The sequence below is a fragment of the Schistocerca americana genome, chromosome X (assembly GCF_021461395.2).
Source record: "Schistocerca americana isolate TAMUIC-IGC-003095 chromosome X, iqSchAmer2.1, whole genome shotgun sequence".
Classification (NCBI taxonomy): Eukaryota; Metazoa; Arthropoda; class Insecta; order Orthoptera; family Acrididae; genus Schistocerca; species Schistocerca americana.
The window spans coordinates 725790396-725818188 of NC_060130.1; the positions used below are offsets into that span (position 1 = coordinate 725790396).

At 37.1% G+C, this 27793-nt stretch overlaps 1 protein-coding gene across 12 annotated transcripts in view; it reads right to left on the bottom strand.

Moving 5' to 3' along the window:
- Positions 1 to 27793, bottom strand: part of LOC124555505 (twitchin) — a 367233-nt gene that overhangs the window by 135852 nt on the left and 203588 nt on the right. For all 12 annotated transcript variants that reach the window (XM_047129451.1, XM_047129441.1, XM_047129452.1 and 9 more), the window contains 6 exons: positions 11949 to 12107; positions 11353 to 11655; positions 8128 to 8409; positions 5849 to 6148; positions 3441 to 3576; positions 2849 to 3015 (listed from right to left, as the gene is read on the bottom strand). In XM_047129451.1, the coding sequence (XP_046985407.1) occupies positions 2849 to 3015; positions 3441 to 3576; positions 5849 to 6148; positions 8128 to 8409; positions 11353 to 11655; positions 11949 to 12107 (1347 nt within the window). The remainder of the gene's footprint in view (positions 1 to 2848; positions 3016 to 3440; positions 3577 to 5848; positions 6149 to 8127; positions 8410 to 11352; positions 11656 to 11948; positions 12108 to 27793) is intronic.

The following is a 27793-nucleotide window of genomic DNA, read 5'->3' on the forward strand; positions in this document are numbered from 1 at the left end:
AATCATCATCTGAACTTTCTTCTTCTTCTTTCTCTTTGTCATCATTGTCCTCTTTGTATCAAGAGCATTACTTATGCCGCACTTCTTGATAGATTTAACCATAATGTCTTCTGTCACCCTAGACCATGGCTGTTTTATACACTGACACACTTGTTTGATTTTAGGTCATTTCAAACCTCCCTTTCGCATGAATTCATGTTGGGTTTCATCCATCATCCATTTGTTCCATTTTTCTCTGATACACACTTCAAATGATTCATTGGTTGACACATCAAGAGGTTGCAATTGTGAAGTAATTCTCTCCAGAATAACAGCAACGTTTGTATTTCCCTGTCTCGATTCTCATTTACAGAACTTTTCAAATGACTACAAACTGATCTAGCACAAGAAGAGAACTCTTCTTCAATAAAGCACCTTTCCTCCTCTTCCACACTCTGCTAATAGATAATTTCATTCTAGCCTCATCCATCCAGTCTTTGTCATGTATGTGAACAACAGCACCCAGCGGTATTTCAGAAGTTTTTGGAATTGTTTTGCGCTTGAAAATGATCATTGGATTAAGTTTACTACCATCAGCACAGCATGGAAGGTCAACAGTACAGTGCATTCTTTCATGTCCACTTGTTTTTATAGTTACAGTTTAGCACCTTTTATGGCAGCGGGTCTGTTACTCAGCACATCAGATGTCAGAGGAGTTTCATCCATATTCACCATTTGGGTAGTTCCACACTGATCTTTTGATGTTGAATAATAAAGCAATGAAAAGATAATATTTTTACTTCATACTTTTCTGGCATTTTCTGAAATATTTTGGTATTGGTTCGCATGCTAAGTCGATGATGCTTCATAAACCAATAACACCAATCAACTCCACCCTTTAAGTCTCTTAAGCCCCATTGTAGTGCAAGCTTATGAGCTGGTATTTGAATCATTTTTGTATTATTTACAAGGCCATTTTGATGATGTCCTTGAATCCAAGTAATTATGTCATCTTCTAGTTTTGGCCATTTTGCATTTAATCCTCTATTTGCATATTTAGTTTTCCTTTTTTGTCAGTTCTTCTTTACTAGCCCACCAATCACAAATTGTTTTTTCTGTTGGTGTAGGGCTGAAACACTGCTCAGCTGCTCTGTTCCCATGAACTTCTGCATATGCTATTACTTTCAACTTATAGCCATATGCTACTACTTTCAGTTTATAGCCCACATCATATGAATACCTGTTATTTTTAACCAATTACAAAACTAGCTACTAACAAAAATATTCTACTGTTACTGATAACATTAATCACTTTCAATTCAAGTTCACTGGCATCAGAAACTGCAATGATGCACCATAGGCTAGACAGTGTCCTGGGTTGGCGATGGTGGGGCAGGAGGGGGACAGTGTTAGCAAGCTTGTGAATCTCTGCAACTCATGTTTGTTGCATCAGTGCGCTGCTGCTACCAGCTGAATCCAATGACGCCAGATAGGTACACAGATTTCCCACAGCATGGCCATTTTTAGGAATGGCAGAAATTTTAAATCTAACACTAGACATTTTTTTTTGTTAATTTCAATTAAAGGATACACCTGAATTTTGGAGGCAATTTTCTGAAGAAAAAAGTGTTTATTATAGTCCATAAAATACTACTGGCTTCTGTTGTAATCCTTATACATGGATGCTTACATGCCATTTAACTCTTCAAAATCAAACCAAATTTTAAGTTGAGAGTCTGCAGGAATTACATTTCAACTGAAGTGAATGAGTTCTTTCGGGAATTGAAATAATTTGTTTTTTTCTTTTTTTCTTGGCCTGCCCATTTAATGTATCCACACGGAGGAAGGTTTACCAGTAGCAGCAGGCAAATTAATTTTCACACAGATACTGGAACATATAAGGATCATATTTTCTTTCTTCCTTTTCAGTGCCTTTCATCCACACAATGCTGGGTCAGGGCTTCATGGAGAACCAAATATACCCATGTATATGTCATTATTACAATGGGATTGAGACTCCCCAAAGGAATTTTAAAGCTGTGTCCGCTACCCCCATGCCCTCCCGTGGGAGGAATCCATGTATCCCATCTGTCGGCATCTAGTGTAATTGCATGGTCAAATATGTCTCATTTTTCAAAGCATTTGCACATTGTGTATCCAAGGCAGTACATGGAAAGCAGTCCAGAATTCACCTCAGTGGTGTGAAAAACCACCTAAAAATTGCATCCAGTCTGGACAGCACACCAGTCTCTATCTTTAACCTACAAGGTAGATTCAATCCAGGGCCAGCACATCTCCCTGTGTCCCAGAAGCAACTGTCTGTGTGGATAAGCATAATACTATGTTTCTAAACCAGACAATCTGTGATAGTGATCATTTTAACTCTATGAGTATGTATGATTTTTTTTTTTGTTATCTCTGATGAACCTAGAAGCTCTAAATCTTTTTAAATGTGTGTCTATTGCACAACACCTCAGCTACATAGAGATACATTACCTTTCCTCTTTAAACTGTTCATTTATTTGTATTCCCTAAGGAAATTATTGGTCTCTAATGCAAGAGATATCACTCTGCCGTCTAAAAATATGTGAATAATCTTAATATAATGATACTCATTGTCGGTGCACAGTTTCACATACAGGGCATAACACTGTTCATTTCTTAAGCTATCAGTTATCCCACCAAGGTAATTATGGTGTGATGCATTAGATGCAGCTCTTGCTCTAACACAAATTTCCTGCAAAGTCAGTTCAATGAACTGTGGAGGTCATTATAAAAATAGTAAATTTCTATAATATTTTCTATGTAAAAAAATCTTGTCATATGACACTCGAGTAAAATTTTGTTAATACTGTCTGTGATTACTTACAGAATCTAGGCTTGGCAACGAAGTTTTTGCTTGCTTCTCCAGGTTCACCAGGACCTGCTTTATTTACAGCAATGACACGGAACTGGTATTCATTGCCTTCAATTAGACCATGAATCACAGCTTGTGGTGTTGGACTTTCAGTCTCTAAAGCTTTTTCCCACATCATGCTGTTAAACAAATATTAAGACAATACATATTATTTCCTTACTTTAAGATTCACAGTTTTTATATACTTACAGAACTTCTATTAGATAATGGGGATGAAAAACAAATACTGCAGAAACATTGGATGGTCAATATGGTGATACAGAAATTACAATATAATTATTAGAAAATTATTACTTAAATGACAAAAATATTTAAAGCATATCAACAAAGAAAAACAGACTTTTATAACCCACAATACTTAATTACATCTGACTGATGGGTCTGTCATCTTTTTATGTCCTCTCAATGACGCAACTTTTTTAAAGGTAGAATACTTTATCAAGTGTGTCTGTCAAATTTATTAACAGAAATGTCCCCATATTCCCATTTTACTCATATATCACTATTCATTATCACAAATTCAATGAACAGATAAACGTAATACCTGTATTTATCCTTCTTTTCTATAATATAACCAGTGATTGGTGAACCTCCATCATGAGCAGGTTCTTTCCATACCAGGTCTACATGGTTTTGGCTCCAGTCAACAGGTTCTGGGGCACCAGGAGTACCAGGAGCAGCTAAAAAAAAGTCAATAACTTCCTTCAGTAGTTGATGCACGGATAGAACACCCAAGAAGTACCCAGTGCTTACTGAATTATTTAGTAATGACTATACATTTATACAAATATAATTTCATTATCATTTCATGTATCCTGATAATATAAACCCACATGTAGCTGTAGCAGGAAACAATGATTTATGTATTCAGTTTTGACACAGTAACTAATGGCTATTCCCTTTCAAAATATTTTATATATATGAGAATAAAAGTAGAATTAGGAATAAGGTGACAAGTTGAAGAACAATTTTATAGAGTTTTAAAATGTGGCATCGTATGAGGCAGTATGATAAAACAGAATGATATCAATTATTTTACGATAATGATAGTGTTGCAAACTGCAGCTTATTCCCAAATGTAATGGTCACCAATGGAATGAATGATATGTAATATGTAAACAAAAATACAGTTATATCACTATACTTATACCACTATTACATCACAGTCTACAAGCATCTATGAAGGGAGGACAAGAAACACAAACTGTCTTAAGAGGTCTGAATTTTAAATCATTAGTGAAATCACATATAAAAGGACAATGATCTCTAGTGTAGTTCCTTAGCATGGTTTTCATAGAATAAATGAATGATTTTTTTCACAAGTTCCTACAGTGTCAGTCCTATTTCTGCATCATCCTAAAACTTAGAGGTAAATTCTGACTGATAAATATTATAATTCAAAATTAAATACTAATTTGATTGTACTGTAATACTTGAGAAGGTTCTGAAACTTTCTGGCAGATGATAAGTGAATATCATGAATATTTTATGCTAATAACATGTAATTTTACTCCTTTTGATCCAACTTATTGTAAAAGGTTATCAGTATGTCTAATATTCAAAAATATGCAGGAAAAACTATTCACTTCTCTCCATGTATGAATAAGTGGGCATTACTCCGTATTTACATAATCTGAGGAATTAGCAGTCTTTTTGTTGTGCCTGTCTGCAACTCAACATCTCCTCTATATGATAAGTAGCAATGTATCCTTTTCATAACATTGTCATTATTCCATCCTGGATTTTCCATTGTTTGATTTTACATAATGATGATGATGATTAGTGTTTTAGGGCGCACAAGATTTTACATAAACTTACAATGAAAACAAAAAATTGAAGCTAACACTGCAGCAATTAGATGTACAAATGGTCGCTGGCACCAAAGACTTAAAGCAAAAATATTTGACCAACAATATGGCATAACTGATGAGAACAATTCTACATCTTTTGAAACCAAAAGCATTTTTCCACGAGTTAAGCTCAAAACTACATGAGGAGAAATGATGTGAAAAAGTGGCAGAAATTGTAAAAGAAAAAAAGAATCCACATAGATTAAGTTTCACATCATGTAAACATGATGATATTGATGCAAATAGCAAAATAAAATAGCTAATGCATCAATTCCTGATAGGAAACAATACATTTTAAGACATTCAATTTGCAGCCAAAAACTGTCAGTCAGAGAGTGGGCATTATCAGTTACTATTCATTCTCTGGTAACCAATGTTTTTGCTCATATCATGCTTTATTTCAATGGATGGGATGTGAAACTTATTTCTTAAATTTTATTATTTTCATTGTGATTATCTCCCAAGTGGCTAAGGTTTTCGGGAGCATATGTTACATACTTCGCAATCCCTATCAGTCTAGTTTAGTCCGCCTCTGTAGCTGAGCAGTCAGCACAGATGGCTGCCTTGCAGAGGGCCTGGGTTTGATCCCTGGGACTGCCAAAGATTTTTCCTTGGTGGGAGGACTGCTATGGGGAGCACTCAGCCTCATGATGCCAACTGAGGATCTACTTGACTGAGTAGTAGTAGCTCCACAGGCTGGAACTACTTGAGTGAATAGTAGCAGCTCCACATTGGGAAAGACCACAAAACACCTGGGAGAGAGGTGTGTTGACCACATGCCTCTTCATGCTACATCCACAAGATTCTGCAAACCAGAGGATGACACAGCAGCCAGTAGACATCCCTTGGTGCTCCCCAGCTTGTACAATGAGCTCATATCAGTCTAATTACTCATTTTTCTTTTTCTCACATGGAATGACACTCTGATTCATGCTCAGTCTAATGTTTTGCTTTTCATTGGCCTATAGACTAGACCACATCCTTCATAACTACAAGTGAATATTTTCTTGCTTACATGTCAATACAAACCAATGAATGTTCTCTCTGTAAGTAATTTCACTTGTTAAAAATATAAATTTGGTTCTAACAGTAAACTACTTACTGAAGGGATCCTTAGCTGTTGTAGGTGACAGTGTCTCCAAAGGCTCAGATTCACCTTCTTTATTGACAGCCTTGACTCTAAACTGATAATCATGTCCAGGAATAAGACCTGTTACTTCCATCTGTGGCTCCTTGCTTCGGCCAACTGGCAGCCACACACCAGTATCTGTATCAAATTTCTCAACAACATATGTCTCAATTGGTTCACCTCCATCATCCTTTGGCTTCTTCCATTTGAGAGTACAGCCATCTTTGTGGACATCAGACACTTCCAGAGGACCTTCTGGTTTACCAGGTTTGGCTGTAAAATTAATTTTACATAAAGCACTTTACATTGTATAACAGCTGAGTCCCTCTATGGGTGTAGGTAGTTTTTTTTTTTTTTTTTTTTTTTTTTTTTTTTTTTTTTTTTTTTTTCCAAAGCAGTACATTCATATTAGAATACTGTATAGCAATTACATAAAATATTACGAAAGACCACCAAAGACAAAATATAATGAAACTTACATGTAAGTGTGAGTCATATGAATCAATTAATACAATGGAATAGTCTTCACAGGAGTGAAATAGCCCTGGTTCGTATAGCATTGTTATCTTCTCAAATTCACATGGCACTTTCAAATATGAAATAACTATCACAAGAAATCATAGTGTCATTTAGAATTCAGTGTTTCAATTGGTTTCTGAACAGTGCACAAACACTGTTGTGACTGAAGTATTCATGCCTGAAAAACTAAGTATCCATTTACACGTTTCTTTTAGTGCGCAACAGAAGTCCCCAGAGTTGTGCAAAACTGTTAATGTTTAAACTCATTACCCACACACTGCTACAATACTACACACATCTTGCCGACAGAAGCTGAAGCAGTCACTCACAAATGTGCTGTCAAGTGGGGAAGATGTCTACAACAGCACACTTCATAGTTCCAACAGAGCATTGACAATGTAATTTTGAGAAGAATGAACATAGAACATGCAAAGAACACATGACTGTTTTAACTGAACAATATGTGTGTCTTATTGACATCAGAAGTAAAACAAGAACAAATATGATACAGCATTAAATGAAATATTCTGTATGTAAAAAGACAACAGTGGAGGAAATTAAAATGAAAATAAAAACTGGTTTCACAGTACTGATGACATGTCATTGTGATCCTGACGAGAAATGCTGCTAGCAGTAAGGAGGTTTATGTACCAAAATTCTAGTTTTTTGACAGACTTCAGTTCAGCAGTGGAATGGAATCTTAGAGTTATCTTTAACTTCTCAGAAGAAATAACTGCTTTTTTTATCACAGTGTCCAGTTACATTAATTGCTGTTGCATGAAGTTCAGCAGGAATTGATAATTAGACATTTTTATCTTCAATTAACTTTGAAACTAGTGTTTACCTCTAAAATAAGTTATTTTAAGAGGAATGTGAAACTTTTCCTCTCCTTCCATTTGCTCCATAATGACCACTTTTTTTCTTTTCATGTTGTTCACTGCCATTGTACAAAAAGCAGCGGTTGCACCAAAATCAAAAATCACTGATTCTCTTTTACTACTCAATTCTATGACAGCTTGATCTCTATGCATGCATTAGAGCCTACAGCTGTGCACTTTGTGGCATATGTAATCATACATGACTTTCTTTTCCTACTCACTTTAGCACTCACTTCACTGGCTGCTTTGAGGAACATGTAAATGGGCACTAAAGCAGCAGACTAAATTTATGTGAAGTCATATGTGGGCTTAAAAAAAGAATGTAATTCATTATTGAGTGAGATCTTATAAGTACGTCCTACCATAGTGAATCTTTCCCTCTGCACTCTTTTGAAACTTCCTGGAAGACTAAATCTGTGTGTAGGACTAATTCAAGTCCTGGTTCATCAGATAGTTTTAGTCTGCCATGAAGTTTCATACCCTACAATGTCATGCACAATTTCAATAACAACAATCTTAAAAATCACATTTCTCACTCATGATTTGCTTTCGCACTTTGGGTATATGTAGCAATGTTAAAATGAGGATAGTATTCTCAAGAGCACCAAAACAGAATAAACAACACAAATCTGAGTATTCATGTATTATTTAACCACTATATTTCATAAAACAGTAGTGTTCTCTAGGGTCCTACACTGCCAGCAATCAGATGTGAAAATCCCAATTCTAAGGTAGAATGATTTGTTTGTTGGCAGCTATCTGTCTAAAAAACCCTAAAAATTACCATTCCACAATATGTTAAAAGTTATATATTAATACAGAAAATTATCACAAAGTAGTTAAAGAAATACTTACACACAACATTGACTTCAACTTCAGCAGTGTCAGAGCCATATTTATTGACAGCTGTTATTTTATAAATGCCACTGTCCTTTCGATCAGGTTCATCATTAAAGAACTTGGAATTGTATGGCACATTTTCTATTCTACGAGTACTTGTTTGTTGAATTGACTTGTCATTCAGTGTCCATGTGACATCTGGTGGAGGTTCTCCAATAATCTTCACATCAAACAGTATTGGCTCACCTTGACGGACGGTGATGTTGCGTAAATTACGTCTGTCAATTTTCGGTGCCACTGAAATTATAAGTGAGTCATTTAATTGACAAAAACAATAACATAAAGAGCAGTATAGAAGAGTTTTCTTCTCAAACACAATTTATTTGACATACAGTACTTGCAACTGGAGAGTTCCCATTCACATAATTCCTCATTAGAGCTACTGTCTGGTCTACAGAGCAAGTACAAACCACTTATATAAATGATTGGCAACTAAACAGATCCACAAACTTGTATACTCTCATTTGATTTCTATGTAATGCAACTATCACATTAACTATTATCTGAGTGTTTGAGCGTGTGGTGATGGCAAATAGTGTATTACTTTTACACAGAGCTGATGGAATTTCAGTTTTGCAAAATAAATTTGGATTGATGCACATGTAAATATGTAAGGCATGTGAGACATGCATATAGTGAATTTTTTGTGGTAGCTTAAACTGCTTGCTGGGTTGCAAATAGCACTGCATGACAAAGTTTTGATATCAAGGATACTTACAAAAGTAACTCTCTCCACTTCAATAAAATATTCTTAAAGTTTTTTTCCGTAATTTTATAACTCTCCTGAGTCTCACACATGTCTATCAGAATTATAACAACATGAAGGTATCATAGGAAATCAATGAATCTTACGGGAAAAGTGGATTGTATGAACAAATAATTAGATATTTAGAGTGGAAAATGGCACCTGAGATCTACAGCATGCTCTACTACAGTTTGGCATGGAGTACAGAGAATATAGTAATAATAAGCTGACATGTTGATGTTGATCGCAGATAGTATTGCAGGTGTATATTTGACTATTTGGAGAAAGTATATTAAAATTGTTTGTGACCCAGACTGAAACACATATACTTAAAAAATCCACTGAATTGTTTTTGGGATGTTTATTGGTAAATTAAACAATAATGTGAATCCGAGCAAGCAATAAATTTTCCCGTAGAAGGGACTGTGCATAAATAGAGTCAGTGTGTCCTTTCTTTCAGGAGTGCTAGTTCTGCAAGGTTCGCAGGAGAGCTTCTGTAAAGTTTGGAAGGTAGGAGACAAGGTACTGGCAGAAGTAAAGCTGCGAGGATGGGGCGTGAGTTGAGCTTGGGTAGCTCAGTTGGTAGAGCACTTGTCTGCGAAAGGCAAAGGTCCTGAGTTCGAGTCTCGGCCTGGCACACAGTTTTAATCTGCCAGGAAGTTTCAGAGTCAGTGTGTGCCAAGCAAGCCAACTGCAGAGTCGTAATAATGACAAGTGACTTTTCTGTGAGAAGCAGAATCATAATACTATGATACTGCTACTAATATAGGGAATAATATCATGATGGTAATATGCATGCATTAGTAGTGGAACTAAGGAACTCCCAAAGTTCAAAACATAGCTAGTTTCAGATTTCAGTGCTTCAGTTAATGAGCTACATACACATAATCCAGGATTCAAAAGAGGGCTTGAAATACATGTAAATTTTCTTCATTGTTCTCAAACTTGCTGATGTTACTCTACCTTGCTTGTTAACGCAAAAAGACATTGCAAGCATGATTTAGTGAGAACTTGTAGGTGGATTTACTGACACAAGGATTAAAAAAAAAGGAAAGGAAAAAGACAAAAGCACTGAAATCTGTCTGGAATGAAGAGACAAAACCTTATACTGACCTAAAGTCCAAACTTGGAGTATAGACTCACTTTTACCTTTCCACTTTCAATAAATAGCTGTCCAAATGTGGGTAGCAGAGTTTGGCTGTCAGGAATCTGTATTCAGTATTTAGTCATATGATAATGACAATTTTTGAATTGCGACTGAACATTAAAACTACTTCAAGTTCTACAATTGGCTTGAAAGTATTTTATATGGATCAGTTAAGTTCCAACCTTCTCTTGCTCCACGAAAGATGGGTTGCCAATAGCTTAATATGGGCAGAAACAGGTATATAAAGGCTTCTTTAAAGGTGTTCATGTGATTATGTAAAATTTAAAATATATTTGACATACCAAAACATATAAATGAAATATGGAATATATTACTAAAATCCTCCCATATTTATATAAGTGCCAACATCCCATACTTCCAATTCTTCATAAAAGAAAACATGGTCAGTGTTACGCTATAAGATAAAGCATTCTTTATTTAAATCACAAAGTGAGCTAATTTCGACCATAAGTCATTTTCAACCAGCTTGATATCACCTTCTTCTGCAGGCACTTCTTACTGAACTGTATGCAGTGTATGTATATGGTTCAATAAGAAGTTTCTGGAAAAGAAGGTTATACCAGGTGCTTGAAACTGACTTATGGTCAAAATCAGCTAATCACATGGTTTACATAAATAAAGTTTTATGTTACAACCTACTGCAGACCATGTATTCTTTTATAAAGTATTTATAGGCTGTGGTTTCTCACAGAAACAAAAAGAAATTAGGTTCCAGTTCTGATACAATTTTAGAACATGGAGAAAGGTGAAATAAGCCCACCCGGCTAGCCGCGAGGTCTAAAGCGCTGCTTCCCGAGTGGGAAGGAATGCCGGTCCCTGGTACAAATCTGCCAGTTGATTTGTGTTGAGGTCTGGTGTGCTGGCCAGCCTGTGAATGGTTTTTAAGGCGATTTTCCATCTGCCTTGGCAAATGCGGGCTGGTTCTCCTTATTCTGCCTCAGTTACACTATGTCAGTAATTGCTGCGCAAACACTGTCACCGCGATACATTACCAGGGGGGGGGGGGTGTCCACTGCGGGCCAAACCGTACAATAACCGTGGGTTCGGTGTGGGGCAGTGGTGAGGTGGGTGGATTGCTGTGGCCTGTTGTGGGGTTGTAACCAATGTGGCCATGGCAGGACGAAAAAATTCTCTACATCATTTCTAGGACCCTGGTTTAATACACAATACAATACAAGGTGAAATAAAGTCAAAGTCTTGATAAATGAAATAGCGATGATCAGATAAAGTTACAGATGTTAATTTACTAAAGAAATAAAACACTTACATTTTCTAGGCTTGGCAACAACAGGCTTACTAGCCTGACTAGGAGCACTGGGTCCTGCTGCATTCACTGCTTTCACTCTGAATTCATACTCAACACCTTCTTCTAAGTTATCAGCAGTGCCCTTGCATTCAGGACCTTTGACCTCCCCGGCCTTTGTCCAGCGTGGTGAGCCTTTCTCTCTCTTCTCAATAATGTAGCCTGTGATTGGAGACCCACCATCTGAGGTTGGTGGGGTCCATCTCAGGTCTACATGATCTTTGTCCCAGTCAGTGGGTTCTGGTGCTCCTGGTGCATCGGGTTCATCTGAAATTTGGAACAAAATAAATTAATTCTGGATTCCATTTGTAACATACATAATAAGAGTTTTAATAAAGTGAATAAATAATATGAGCCAAATTTTTTCCTCTATGATCGTATTACTGCTACCCATGGAAATTGTAGCAATTCAAATTTTCATTTACTTTGAATTACAAATAATTATGAACAACCAACTTTTATTTGCTTTGAATTGCATATAATTATGAGCAGCTTAAAATTTAATAATTATCATGAAGATGTTTCACAGTGTAAAAGTGCATATTTTATACATTTCTCACCATATGGATTCTTGGCAACAATAGCCTGGTCAGCTTCTAATGGTTCTGATTCGCCTTCTGCATTCACAGCCATGACACGGAATTTATATTCTTGTCCAGGCACCAGATTTGCCACTTCCATATTTGGTTCTTTGGATCTACCCACAGGAACCCAACGACCTGAAATTTCATATTATTTCTTTGTAGCACCTAAAAACTCAAGTTATGATATAGGAGAGCTTTCATAAAATTCTATATTCGTGTAGAGGATGAGAAAGTGAAAATGGTAGACATTAGTTACTTAAATATAGAAAATATAAGTTTCCAAAGGATATTTCAAAATTGCAGAGAACTGTGAGCTGGAGGAAGGTCCAGAAAGAGATATAAAAGTGTTAACAATGAAAGAAAAAAGAAATGTGACATCAGGATATGGTTCTGTGTTCCAATAACACAGACAACAATAGTAGCTAGGGGCCTACGAATTTCCATTCATCAAACAAACACCTACATATACATCTAAATCCATACTCTGAAATGCATGGTGAAGTCCATGGCAGAGGGTATGTCCCAGTGCACCATTATTAGGGTTTTTTCCTGTTCCATTCTTGTATGGAGTATGGGAACAATGACTGTTTAAATGCCTCCAGATTTGCTGTAATTAATTCCATCTTGTCCTTATGATCCCTAAGGGAGGTATACGCAGGGGGTTGTAGCATATTCCCAGTCATCATTGCAAGCTGGTTCTTGGAATTTTCTCAGTAGGCTTCCTCGTGATAGTTTATATCTGTCTTCAAGAGTCTGCCAATTCAGTTTCTTCAGCATCTCCATCACACTCTTCCATGGGTCAAACAACCTTGTGACCATTTCTGCCACTGTTCTCTGTATATGTTCAATATCGCCTGTTAGTCCTATTTGGTATGGGCCCCATACACTTGAACAGTATTCTAGGTTGAGTCACACGATTGATTTGTACACTGATTACATTTTCCCAATATTCTATCAATAGACCAAAGCGTGCCACCTGCTTTACCCACAACTGAGTCAACACGATCATTGCATATCATATCCCATGCAGTGTTACATCTAGGTAATCATGTCCCTACAAAATGTTACATTGGGGTATTTGTATTAGTTGCCTGATGCCAGTTATGACTCACTGATGTTACAGTCATAGGATACAGTATTACTTTTTTTTTCATTTTGTGAAGTGCAAAATTTTACATTTCTGAACATTTAAAGCAAGTTGCCAATCTTTCCATCACTTTGATAGAGTATCAAGATATGACTCACTATTGATGTAGTTTCTTTCAGACAGTACTGTAATATAGATAACTGCTTCGTCTGCAAAAAGTCTGAGGTTACTATTAATATTGTCCATGAGGCCACTACTATACAACATGAACAGCAAGAGTCCCAACACACTCCCCTGGGGTACACCCAAAGCTTTTTCCTTCATCTTCCCGAAGTTTCTTCTTCATCTCCCCAGCCAACTTGCTTCCTCCTTACAAAAAAATCTTCAATCCAGTCACAAATTTGCTTCATACCTCATATTGAGAAATACTGCATCCTCCTGACTGCCTTGATAAAAGGCTTTCAGCATGTCATGTGAGAAAAGTGCAAGTTGGGGTTCACATGATTGATGTTTTCAGAATCCATATTGATTGGCATGAAGGGGGTCATTCTGTTTGAGATACCACATTATGTATGAGCTCAGAATATGTTCTAAGACTTTACAATAAATCAGCATCATGGACACTGGATGGCATTTTTGTGGATCACTTCTACTACCCTTCTTGTAGATGGGTGTGAGCTGTTGTTTCTTCCAACTACTAGGCATTGTTTTTTGTTTGAGGAATCTATGATAGATTATAGCTAAAAGAGGGGCTAATTCAACCACAAACTCATCATAGACTCTGATGTGGATTCCATCGGGCCCTGGGGCTTTGTTCAGTTTTAACAATTTCAGCTGTTTCTCAATGCCACTGTCATTAATATCTATGTCACTCATCTTTTCAGTGGTACGAGAATTAAATTGGGACAATATTCCTGAGTTTTCCTTTGTAAAGGAACATTTGACAACAGAGTTTAGCATTTCTGATTTACCTTCGCTACCCTAACTTTCAGTTCCTGTCTTATACATGAGTGATTTAATGCTTACTTTGGTCCCCTTAACAATCATTACATGCAACTTGAATATCCTAAGATTTTGTGAAAGATCATTCAACAATATTCTGATACAGTAATCACTGAATGCCTCAATCATTACCTCTCTTGACTCCCAAATGCATTTCATTCAGTATCTCTCTACCTATAGTCCTATGCTATATATTACACCTATTATGTAGTAGTCTCTGTTTCTTTAGAAATTTCTTTACAGTGACTTTATACCAGGGAGCGTCCCTCCCATCATGGACTTTTCTACTAGGCACATGTCTATCCACAGCATGGTCAACTATTCTTTTAAGCTTGAGACATAGTGCACCACTAGATGCTTCTGTCCTGTGCTAACAGTTTCTATTTTGTCACTATGACATGACACTACTAATTTTTTATTTAGTTTACTTAACATATAAATCTTCCTATTTGGTAAAGTTGTCCTCTCTACTTTGATAATCATTGTTGACAGAACCGCCTACAGTTACTGATACCAGTTTTGATGTGGACTTCCTCCTCAAAGAAGTCAAGTCTATTTGTTGTCATTAGATCTAATATACTTCCATCATGAGTAGGGTTCCAAACTATCTGTTCTAAGTTTTCCAAGATGATCTGCAGTAACGTTTCACAGGATATTTTGTCACACCCACTGCTAACAAATCTGTAATCTCACCAACTGATTGTTGGATGATTTAAAGTCTCTTCTGATGGCTGGGGAACTTAGGCACTAGCAAACTGAGGTTTTCTCTAAAGATTTGTTTACATCAAGAGGCAAGTCTGGCAGTCGACAGAAGTGTCCTATTAAAAGCTTATGCCCACCACTGATGCTGAGACTTTCCCAAACAGTCTCAGATGTAGCTTAAATTGCTATCTCATTGGATCTGAGTTTCTTGTCTAATGCAACAAATACACCACCTCCACTTCCCATTAGACCATCCTTTCGATATACGCTTAACTTTTCCCCAAAATTCCCATTGTTATCAACTTCAGGTTTTAACGAGGTTTCTGCACCTGATACTATGTGCGCTACACTGCTTTTCAGGAGTGTTTCAATCTCTTGCACTCTGTTGTTAATACTCATCACTTAACTATTAGGATTTTAATACTTTCACCTGTGCCGGCATTCCTTTGGACATTACACTAATACCTCCAGATCTCCTACAGCTGTTGTTATCTGGACAGGATGGAGTCACCTAGTCTAAAATACCATTGTGTGCACCCCACAAAGTCAGCTACCTGAGTAGCAACCGTTGACGTGTACTGCACACCTGACCAGTTTTTGAGACCTTTTTTTTTTTTTTTTTTTTTTCCTCTATTGTAATTTTAATCACCTATACAGGCGGGCTGGCAGCAGCACATTACGCTGCTCTTCAGCCTTAAGTGGAACAATAACATGACAGAGCTGATACAGACAATACAAAAAACGGCGGGCAAAAAAATGGAGATACAAAAAAAAAAACAATAAACATGAAGCCGTTCACGTTTCTCAACCCTATGGTGCAAGTTCAGAAAATTGCATCCTAGCTTGTCACAGAACCTCAGAACCTTTGAAGTCTCTGGTTCAGTCCTTCCATTGAACTAAGAAAAAGGGAGCCACAATCAGTTCTGGCTACAATGCTACAAATTGTGAGCTTTGATGAAACTGCATGCACAAATTGGCCTTCTCAACCTTTTCTAACAGTCACTATTATAGTTGTTCATCCTTCACGTCAGAGATAGAGGATACTCGTGCTGCCATCTCGTGCAGACGTTACGAAACACGTAGTAACTGAGCTGTTTTACGTGTCATTGTAAAATTTTATTAAACTACTGAAGTACCACACTATTTTTGTAGAAAACTTGAGAGGAAAAATAAATTATTTATGCCAGGAACTGCTACTGTTACGCCCACAGGAATAAAAGAGCAATAAATTTCATTGCATTGGTTCCACACTCGTTTGTCTTGATATTCTTTCTCCTTTAAATATCCGACTCTGTACCTCACGCTCTCTGAGAAAGTGAAATATAAATAGAGAGGGAATTAAAAATAGACTACAATTTCGGGATATCTGTGTTGTTATGCGTAATGAGAAATGGTTGTTAACCCCCTTTAACTCCGCCTGCAGCTTCTGTACAGTGAGTTGAGTATATTTGCGGAAGCTGTTGCCGGTCCCAAGCCCGGATAAAGGAGGAGGGTTGGCCATTAAAGAAAGCTGTAAAAGGGATGATTCAAGTTGTTTAGGGACTGATTTTGAGAGGGGAAGGTTGTAAGCAGTCATTGCAGCAACCGTGGCTGCAGTACAGTTATAAAATTTAGAATTTAAAAAGCAGCCAGCCACAATTATGGTTCAAAAAAGTTTATTGAAATCAAACCATCACCGATTTCGGATTTATTACAAATCCGTGTAAGATGGCGCCTACAGATTTTCTTACTTTCCTGCTAGGGCCTCGTTTCGCAGTGTACATTTTCTGCCCTAAGATTAAAAGTTCTTCATTCAAAATCCGATTAACTGGGAAGAGAATTTTTTTCATTTTAAGCTTCATATAAACAAATGGAATGATATTAAGTTAAATAAAGCATGCAATGTACCGAAAACTTAACGCACACCAAGTATGTTTACGACACATTTCACGTTTTATTTTACTTTACGGTCATGTCTTGTGTGTTCCTATTAGGGTTAAAAAGAAAAAAAATCTGTTGAAAGTTCACAAATACAAAACGAAAAACGTTTTGTTTATAGTGGTGCGCAATAACGATTGCAGATCGAAACGATAGCAGAAAAGCAATAAAATCTTTCACAGACATCGTAATATGGAATTGTGACAAATCCAAACCGGCATTGATGTACTTTAAATAACATTCTTTAAATTATATGTGTGGCTCGTATCTGTTTTAAATTATAAACCGTATAATTCACAGAGGCATCCTCTAAGACTCGGTACCATAATGAGATCGTTTACATTTGATTATCCCACCCATCTTCAACTTAGGAGCATGATGGAAACCTTTGCAAATAAAGCATCTACACAGCGGTGATAGCTATATGGAAATCGAGAATCAACTTGTGTGGTTTTCTTTTGTTTCTTTAAATACGACTGATGTGTCATCAACAGTGTTTCTAGTGAATGTAGTAAGGAATTTTGCGTCTTTCAGAATAATCCACTCAAGAAATTGACGTTGAATACTACAATAAATTCCGGGGCTTTTTATCTGCATGTTACGTAGGTTAAATGGAGAAAGTTAACAAGAAGCATTTCTACAGGTTTCCAAGACAAACTAAAGAGTTGCATCTGATGTGTAGTAGGCCTTGTGAGCTGTGAAGGTGGAGGAGTTTTGGCTAGTGGAGTTTCAAAAGCAGACTTAAGACTCGGATAATCGAAAAAGTCCAAGATTCATAGGAATCCTTTAACAGGGCTACCAGAACTTAAAACAAAGCTACATCATGGGAAAAATGAACGAAAACCGCTTAAAGCTTTGTACGATAGCAGCAATGAAAGCTAGGCAATGGACATATGAAGACAAGGTATTTGCTCTGTCCTTATACAAGCAAAACCCTTGCCCATACAGGTATTTGTTAGTTCATTTTTGCCTTCCTTCTGTGACTCATATGAAACCTCTGTTGTGTGTTGCACCTTCCAAGCCAGGATTGAGTCCTGCAGTGATGAATGTAATAAAAGCAGAAGCTGAGGCAGTGCACAACAATGATAAATATTTTGCTTTGTTCTTTGATGAAGTGTCTTTGGAGACAATTTTTTATTATGATGTGAATAAGCAGCAAATCAGTGGGTTTCACGATATAAGAAGGGCAAATATATGTGCAGACCATGACGTGTTGGTAGTCTGGTCAGAGGCATATGCAAAATTTGGAGGCAGGTATATATCTTCACTCAGAGCTCAGTTTCAGGTACTACTTTAAAAGTTCTTATTATCTATGTTATAAGCAACTGCAAATAGAGCTGATGGCAATTCATACAATTTGTCATCAGAGTGCAGCCAACCGGGGAGCACTGAAGCGACTCTGCACAGTAAACAAGTGAATCCAGTCCATTTCATTTTTTACCTATTGCAGTCATTTATGATATCCCACACCTATTAAAGTATACTAGAAATACTCAACTAGAAATAAAATTCAGTTTGGGTTTAAAAAGGAGTCCAGTTTTGAATTTATTCAGAGGACTTTTCTTCTGCATCAGGATAAAATGTTTAAGACTTGCCAAAATTGCAGAGGAGTCATTTTGACTTTAAGGATTCTTTTACTAAAATTGAAGTTACGACACATGCTGCCCAGCTTAGTTAGAATTGCTGCTGTTATTGAGACCTATGTAGCATTTAATATTTTACCTGCAGATGTTAATATACACTGCACAATTTGTTGAAAAGGTAGATTGCCTGTTCAATTCACTAGACAGCTCCCATTATTATCCACAAGGTATTAAATTTTGTAAGTGTGCCCTCTCTCCAGGAGCACCATATACTGAAATGTGGTGCAGTATATTAAAGGAATTGGATAAATAGAAAGTATTGCAGCTAGGAACAGGGAGAGGCAAGACAAAATGTCCAGTTTCATAAGTGGGTGGCAAACTACAATAAGATCACTGATGTTCATTTAGGGCAGATTTATTTTTTTTTTTTTTTTTTAATGGCTTCAATTTTTTAAGCATGAGGATCTTTAATCAAGACCCACTGGAGAATGTTTTCTCTAGTGTGAGGCAACATGGTGTTTCAAACACCAACCCAACCTGCCTTCAGTTCATAGCAACACTGAAAACAGTTACAAACAATAACTTATCCTTACCTATAAATTCATTACATAATTGTGAATATGATAGTTGTATGCCATTATGCAATTTAAGGCAATTACATGACAGCTTTCTTGACTCCACAAAAGATGTTTTCATGACTGATGAAAATGTTTTATATAGTGTCCTTGCTGATAATGCAGCAGTGGTGTCAGTGATGGTGAAGAGGCTGATGTAAGCAATGACAGACAAGCATTAACATATGTAGCTGATTACATTTTGCAATCATGGGAGGAATACCTGAAATCAACTGTGATGACTGTAAAACAACTGTTTTCATCGACAATCACAAAGGATCATGTATTTAAAAGTTTCTGGGCATCTGATACCTTAAACATAAAATTATTGTATGGAAGTGGCAGCCTGATATCCTTTTGAACAGATGTCAACAGTCACTTGTATGCATTTTTAGTGGACAACCAGAAAAATTGGAATACAAATTCTATTCACTGTCCTGATTTCCAGAAGGGATAACAATTTGTAAAGCCCACTTTTCTGAACAGTATATATTAAGTAAATTTGCACCAATTTTGATTTACAGGTATCTCAGAAATTGAAAACAGACTATCTGTACTAAAAGAATAAATGTGGTTAAGGAGAAATTGAAGAACAAGTTTAAAGCTGTTTGACAGTTCAGAGGTCAATTTTGCTGTGTACTTCGAAAACAAAAAATGTAGAAGTCAATTTTTGCCTTTATTAATTGCTGTTATCCCCATTTCCTATCTGTGATACTTCTCTCTCAATCTTGATGTTGTATCTGCTATTGTGTTGAAGCATTTACTCTCATTTTATGTAGGAACATTTTAGAGGAAGTCAGTGATTAAATAATGCAAGTTACCTGAAATAGGCCTACAGTTGTGAAAAATATTTGATAACACACGCTTTGCCCACTTCTACTGGAAAGCTATAATAATCCTTGTGATTTTCCAGATGCAGTTCCCTCCGTGTCTAAGTATCTACATCACCTGGGAGAGAACATCCTGTAGACGTAGATTGTAGGGAATGCCTGAGTAGGCGTACTCTGTTTAAAACAGCGATAACTTGAAGCATAAGTATTCAAAGTGATTGTGAGTATCTGAACTCGAGTTGCCAATGTGATCTGAGAGGGATTATAGATAATGTTGTGCGTTACTTGTTCTGGTAATGAAAATTCTATTTGTCTTGTGAAACACATACAATCCCACAAAATCTTATGCCTTGTAGTAATTAGTAATGATTTCCTTATATGTGGTTGTGGATGTAGTAGATGCATTAAGAATGATTACATCCAGTAAGATGTATATCTAGATGTGTTGAGGTTGATTAGGTGCAAGGAAGAGAGTGGGATTTACAGATATTCCAGTTAAAAATTTGACAATTTGTATATTATGTTAGCTGAAGTGTAGGCCTAATACTTGAGGATATATTTAAAAGAGTTTAGCTGTACAATTGGTTGTAATATTGAAGAAAATATCTTTCTTGGAAGTACTTTAGTGCAATAAATTTCATTGCAACTGCAGGTAAATAAGTTTGGGTAAAACTTCTTGCAGGTAAGACTGGCGCACTGAACTGCTGCAGAAACAAAGCAATGTATAGATGTCAGATGATAATCTTGTGTTTGTTCCTTCATACCATTTCATCATCAAAATGAAAGTTGTACCACACTCAGGAAATGAGCACGGGGGAACAGATGTAGGAATCAAGTGTCACTGCACTCGGTGAGGTTGTAATGGAGTTGGTTTGCGGTAGGATGAAACCCAGTGCTGGTCCATGGGCCTACTGTTCTCAAAAAGTACGTTGCAGCTGCTGAGCTTAACTCTCAATCTGAAGAACAGAAAGTGTCACATGCCTTCACATCATGAGACAGTGTGAGAAGGTACAAATGTAATCCAGGACATTAGCGCAAAATGTGATCACCTCTCATCCCTTTGTCACCCAAATACTGGCATTGAAAATTTTCCACCACCAGGATGACTTGCATCCAAGTTGAGAGCCACCACACAGAAGTTAGTTAGCAACCTTGGTTATGGAGATGGGGCCATCTCACCACAATCGTAGAAATTTCAAAGCAATAGGCCTACTGCTGTGTTAACATTGCCAAGTTCTGTAAACATTCTCCCATTTGTTTAATAATTTTACCCCAAATGTCATATAAGAGTGGGATCCAACACATTCTCTACATCATTTGTCCACTAAATTCAAATGGTCGGTGGAGGAAAGATGTTTGTTTATGTTCATCCATAAATAAACATTTATTTGCACTCAATGTCAACAAGATTAAAGCTGATAACTGAAGATCTAGCTGAAGTCTCTTCAGGCTTCTTATACTTAAATGCCAATACATATATTCCCTAATGGTATTTGTGGATAACGGAAACTTTAGGATTAACTCCGCAATTCACAACCACAGTACTACAGGTAGATATAATTTACTTCTCCTGGTTTAAAAGGGAGTTTTATATTCCGGTGCAAAAGATTGTAACAGGTGGACTGTAGAAAAGAAACTAAACATTCCCAACCATCCATAAAAACGGCAAGTTGACATATCCTGAGCATGTGAATTTGTTGAAAACAAGTGACCAGTCAGTGTGCAAAAAAGAGTCGAGCTAAGACAGTAAAAGTAAGTTGTCAGTCAGTGTGTGAAAATAATCAAGCTGTATATCAAAAAAAAAAAAAAAAAAGAAGAAGAAGAAGAAGAAGTATCCAGTCTATGTGTGAAAGCAAATAAGCTACTGCATGTTTGTTTTCTAGAACAATAAAAGTTCCAAAGAGCAGCAGCGATTTTTTGTGGCTGGCACTGGGGAAATAACTTCGTCACTGCCCTATGTGTCCAGCATGACTGAGAAGCTAGCCGCTATCTCCTAGTGACAGAAGAACGTACAAGCAAAATGAGTAAACTGATATGCTGTGGCAGAACAATCCAGACATTGATGATCTCAGAATGTTGTTAGAAATATACAGAATTATTAAATGATGTACCAGCGATCCTGGCAATGCTTCACAATTGCTAAATATGTATGGGAATTGGACATCATCCTAATCTCCTTCTCCCCTACGTCTCTGTTTCCTCCTGTCCCTCTGACGCCTACCATCTCCTTCCCCCTCTCTGTGTCCATCTCCTCCTCTGCCCTCTCTATATCCATTTCCTCCCTCCCTGCCAATGACCATCTCTTCTCTCCCCCTTCTCTCTCTGAGCTTGAGCCTTCCTTGTTATTACAATTTTAGTTTCCATAGTAGTATTCTAATCATAAACCATAAATACAATGTTCCTGTTTCCTGTGAAAACAGACTGCAAGGAATAAAATAAAACAGTATAGTTTTGTGTGTACAGTTTGCATTTAAAATATATATAATGAGGTAGAACATACATGGAAGAAATAATTTGTCTAGCAGTTTAGGTGCCCAGCTATCAGAATTGAAACTGATTGTGAGAAAGAAAACAAAACTATACATTTTCACAGCAGAGCATGGCAAACATTTTCTTTGGCAGTCAGTTTTAACAGAAAACCGGTAGTTGGTCTTTAAAAGAATATATGGCCTGACAGGATATATGGTCTAACATCTGTGCATTACCGGTTCACACACTATCTACAAAAGCTATTAACTCTGTTAATAATTTCCTATGACAAATCAAGGGATAGTGGAGCAGAAAGAGCAAGCCACATATAGTTAAAGAACAAATATAAGGCAGAAATCAGTCAGATTAAGCAAGTGCAATGTTAATGATGTTTATATTAATAAGTTGCAAAATAAATGTAAAGTAGCCTGAATTGTTGTCAGGACTCATGTGGGCAGAAGTAAAGATATTAGCAAAAATAATTCCTGTGATGCTGGTATCACACCAGATGATTTCAACACATTTTTTGTTCATGCTGGCAGTATGAATAACACTGCTGCAGCTGAACACAATCGTAAATATGACAACATCCATGACTCAAAACATGAAAACTCTTTTCCTCCAAAATTTTGAAGATTTAGTTCCTGGCACTAAAAGATAAGAGGTAAAAGTAACCAATAATAAAAGTGCAATAGCAAACCTAAGTTACTCAAAATCGGAAGACATTTATGGACTCTCTATTTTCGAGAGAAAAAAACTGAGGATATAATAGCACATCCATTAAATTCTCTTATAAACTGGATGTTTGTTAGTGGTTGTTTCCCTATATCCTTAAAAATAACAGTCATTACTTTTCTGCTAAAAAATTTATCGTCTTTTGTTCTAATACTTACCGCCAACCTGTGTTGCACCCATCCTTTTTTCCTTACTGCATGACCGTGTGTGTAAGCGTACTAATTACCAGATTTGCAGAAAACTATGACTTTTTAAACCTTGTGTGTGTGAAACATAGTAATAAGGTGAAATGTGATATCAAGTTATGTTTGTGGTCCCAAAAATGGATCTATTGCAAATCTTTAAATACCTTAGAAGAGAGAAACATAATCCGTGACTGTGGAAATGTGCACTGCAATTTTCATGATATTCTATTTTTGCAACAGGAATACCGAGAGGAAAGTGTGACTGCCTTATTAAAATATGGTATATTAGTTATGCTGTATATAGAGAAGTCTGATAAAGTAACAGAAGACTATTCAAAGTGTAGTGAAATTGTCATAACCGAACAAAATGATAACTTCATTAGGCCCAAAAAGTTCCATCATCCTAATCGTAATGATAACAACACTAGTCTGCCAATAGCAAATAATTTTGCACTTTTAACGTGTTATGAATCAAAAGATGTGAAAATAGCCATATCAACTAAGTACTCTCACCAAACTTGCACTGTACACGCTTGAGCACTGTCCTGCAAAATGATGGTCAGGTCCTGCAGAAAGTGTCATTACTTCTGTCTGTAAGCTGGTCAAAGGTTGAGTTCCAAAAACGAACAGCACAGAGACAGAAGTGATGACACTTTATGCAGGACCTGACCATCATTTTGCAGGACAATGCTCAAGCACGTACAGTGCAAGCTGTTACTGATTTCTTTGACTGATGGGGCTGCTAAGTGCTATACCACCTATTGCACTCCCCTGACTTAAGCCCTCATAAGTTCAACTCAATTTCTAAACTGAAGGAAACACTTCACAGCATTTGCTTCAGAACTGCTACAAATTCGTTGGGCAATAGACCATGCCGCTTGAATGGTCAAAACAACTGGCACTGCTAAGAGTATCCTACAACTTTCACATCATTGGCAATGGGTTATGCACAATGCTGGTGACGACTTTGAAGGTCAGTAAATCTTTGAAACACGTATCTATTTTGTACGAGCTGTAAATAAATAGTTGCCAGCATTAAAGTTCCAATCCTCGTATGTAGTTCTATAATGGAAAATGTTATAAGCCCATTCAACAATCTCTGGTGGCTTCTGATGTTTACCTGCTTAAGAGCTCTCGAAATCCCTAAATATATTTAAAACAGTTACTGTACAGGACAAGATACTGAGCAGAAAGCTGGGCAGTTATAGGTGAGCTGGTGCATTACCAAACTCTTCCCTCTTGGGACTGAACTGCATCCCCCTGTTGACATTGCTGGACAGGGATTGTAATGTAGACGCAATTGCCACATATGAAGACACATACTGGATGTGGTCACAGGAAACACAAGAGAAAAGCTGGAGGCAAAAACAACAAATGTTATTTTGCTGATTAATGCAGTAATAGCATGCAGACTACAAAGTGACAGAAGCTGTGCACAATATAACCTACTTACTACTGCTGGAGAGCTAGTCCCAAACAATAAATCCTACCACTAAAGTAGGAGGAATTTCAGTTTGCTGGTGCCATATGTGTTAATATTTTGGTCTATAATTATACAAGAAAATTATTGTTTTATTATTCAAGAAAAGTAAGAAAGCTTGCAAAACTGTGTATGAGGTAGCTCAGACTGAAATTGACATGAACTATCAATTCCAGTGAAAAGATTATATAGTAGCGCCATTGCTGTATTTGCAGCAAATGTGCGGGCCAAACAGTTGCACAGTGATCATGCAAAAGGACACCTTGGACATATGCAGAGAGATGTGCTTCTAAAACTAACTGTAGCATTGGAACTACATCAGCAAAAGCATTATTAGTAACTTATTGTTGTTTTCTTTATATGATAACTTTAAACAACAGAAATATACTACATTACTGGAACATCAAATATGAGGAAATTGAAGAGGTGGCATCTCACATGGACATCGTACTTTAATTCTATCAAATTCCACAAAAACAATGCATCATATAGATGATAAAACAAAAAAGAAAAGCAAGTTATGAACCACAAAGTGTGTGCCAAGACTGTAGTTTTTCTGAGGCCAGCATAAAACCAGAGGATACTAAAGTGCGCGTCATATATCTTGGCGGCCGAGTTTAGGTTCGTTCTGCGCATCTGACGTCACAAAACACAGTCAGCCAATGAACAGAGAATGACGTTGCCAGATCTCAACAGCAGTGCAGAGCACGGATGAGTGTCTTCAGTTTTAGAAACGTTCAGTCATAAATAAAGTAATAGAACAAAAGCAATGTCTTGATAGCAGACTTTCTTTTACAGAAAGTTTGGAAAAAGCATTCTTTATACCAATTGCTTCATATTCTATTAATTAATTAAACCAAATAAGCAATAAGACTCCTAATTCAGGCGATAGCAAGGAAAGGTGTTTGTTTCAATCTCACGAACTGCTTTTTCGCAATAAAGAACAGCGGTAATTGTTTATTTCCTATTGTACTTCGACGAAGCGTGAGTAATTCATAGTCATACCAACAATGTTTATAAGTAGTTGCGTGAGGTGTTGGACTCCTTATGGAATTACACTGTTCGATGAGCTGAGGTAGCGGAACGGTTAAGGTGTTGGACTGCCAAGTGAAGGGTTATGAGTTCAAACCTTGTGCGGTGCTTAATATTTTCTTTATTTAAAAACAATATTGGAGTGCCTTACTTCACGAATTTTATTCGTTTGAATGAAATTTCTAGTGCTTTGCCTCTTCATTAACTTTTTCGCTGCTGCAGACACGTGCTCCCCGCATTCCGCGCTGTGCGTGATTTTGTCATCACTGCACTTCTCGCCTGTGCAGACACATGGTGTTCCCACTGCTTTGACACACTTATCATTCGATTTCACAAAAACTATTTGGCCAAAAAATTTGATTTTTACACGTATTCTTGCCTGATACCTTCCCCCCATAAATGATTTAATTTTGTTTTGATGTGCAGCATTAAATGTAGTAAACCATTGCACGAAATTTTGAAGAGTTTGCAGAGGTAAAAGTCCATAGCGTATACTTTCCGTATGGTCGATTTTAGTTGCCACAATGTTGAGAATGAAATGTGGACAAGATACCTAAATTTCATATAATATTTACTGTATAACAGTATCTCATTTAATTTAAGTACCACATAGGTGTCGTATGTAATATTGAGAAATATTCCGTCTTTCGCGACTGTAATAAAAGTTTAATATACACACGGCACGTTTGGCTTTATTTTAAAGCACTTCCATCGGTGAAAGGTATGGCACATACACAATGGTATTCATGTTCTATTTCTTGTTTTTGTTCCACAGTCGCAGTTTTACCAATGGTATTGAAATGTATCCCTCTTCTGCAACTGTAATAAGCGACTTATTTAGACCAGATGCGTTTCTCTCTTTTGAAGCATCATAAGAGGACTGTATTTTGTGTCCTCCATTGCCAAGTCACCTTTCGTAGTTTTGTGCTGCGGTAGCACAATATTCAACGTTTGTGTTGGCTCATCAGTGTTTTAGCAAATAAATGCTGTTTGTGTGTGCCACACACAAAATTATATTTGACATAGCTCTGAGCACTTCACTGACAGATGGTATATTCCAGTCCTAATGTTCTTGTAAGTCCACAGTTTTGTTTAATGTATTTTGTCTACTTCCTTTTGATTGATTGAAGTGCTTTAAAATAAAGCCAAACGTGCCCAGTGTAAGTAAAACTTTTGTTACAGTCGCGAAAGGTGGAATATTTCTCAATATTACATACGACACTTATGTGGTACTTAAATTAAATGAAATATATAGGTATCTTGTCCACATTTCATTCTCAACATTGTGGCAACTAAAATCGACCATACGGAAAGTATACTCTATGGACTTTTACCTCTGCAAACTCTTCAAAATTTCGTGCAAAGGTTTACTATATTTAATGCTGCATAATGACTGCGTTGAACATCGAAACAAAATTAAGTCATTTATGGGGGGGAAGGTATCAGTCAAGAAGATAGGTAAAAATCTAATTTTTGAGCCAAATAGTTTTTGTGGAATCGAATGATAAAGAGTGTCAAAGCAGTCGGAACACAATGTGTCTGCACAGGCGAGCAGTGCAGTGACAAAATCGCCCACAGCGCGGAATGCAGGGAGCACGTCTTTGTAGCAGCGAAAGGGTTAATGCGGCCGTGGTGGCTTTACTTCATGAACTGCGCGCTCCCCCCTACACGTAAGCTTGCGAACTATGCTATACTACGGCCCTGCTTCTATTGGCGCGTGCGTCGTGTGCAACTGGCAACACAGCAATCTCCAGCGTCTGGGCGGGCATGCGTGAGCCGCCAAGATAAAAGAATTGAACTATAGAATGATCCAAGTATGACCTTGAAGCCCAGATGATGGGCATTTGTACAAACATGCACCACAATCTGCAGTTGGTTGCACCCTTCCTCAATGGCTGCCCAAATAACCACGTAAACATGTTGAATCAGGCGCTCACACATACACACTGAGTGTGCCGGTACTCCACCCTGCCTTTGCTGCCATTTCTGTAATGGGTATCAGTATTCACCATTCATTTGAACTGTTGAAAGTTAATAGACTACTACTCTCTTGTGTTTGCCTCTCCTTTACAGAGGACAAAGCAGGTTTTCCAACAGGCAAAGCAAGTTCCACTGGCCCAGCTTCAGTTTCATAAAGTTTGACTGTGGTGTTCAGGACATACTGCAGTTCATTAGTACATAATCT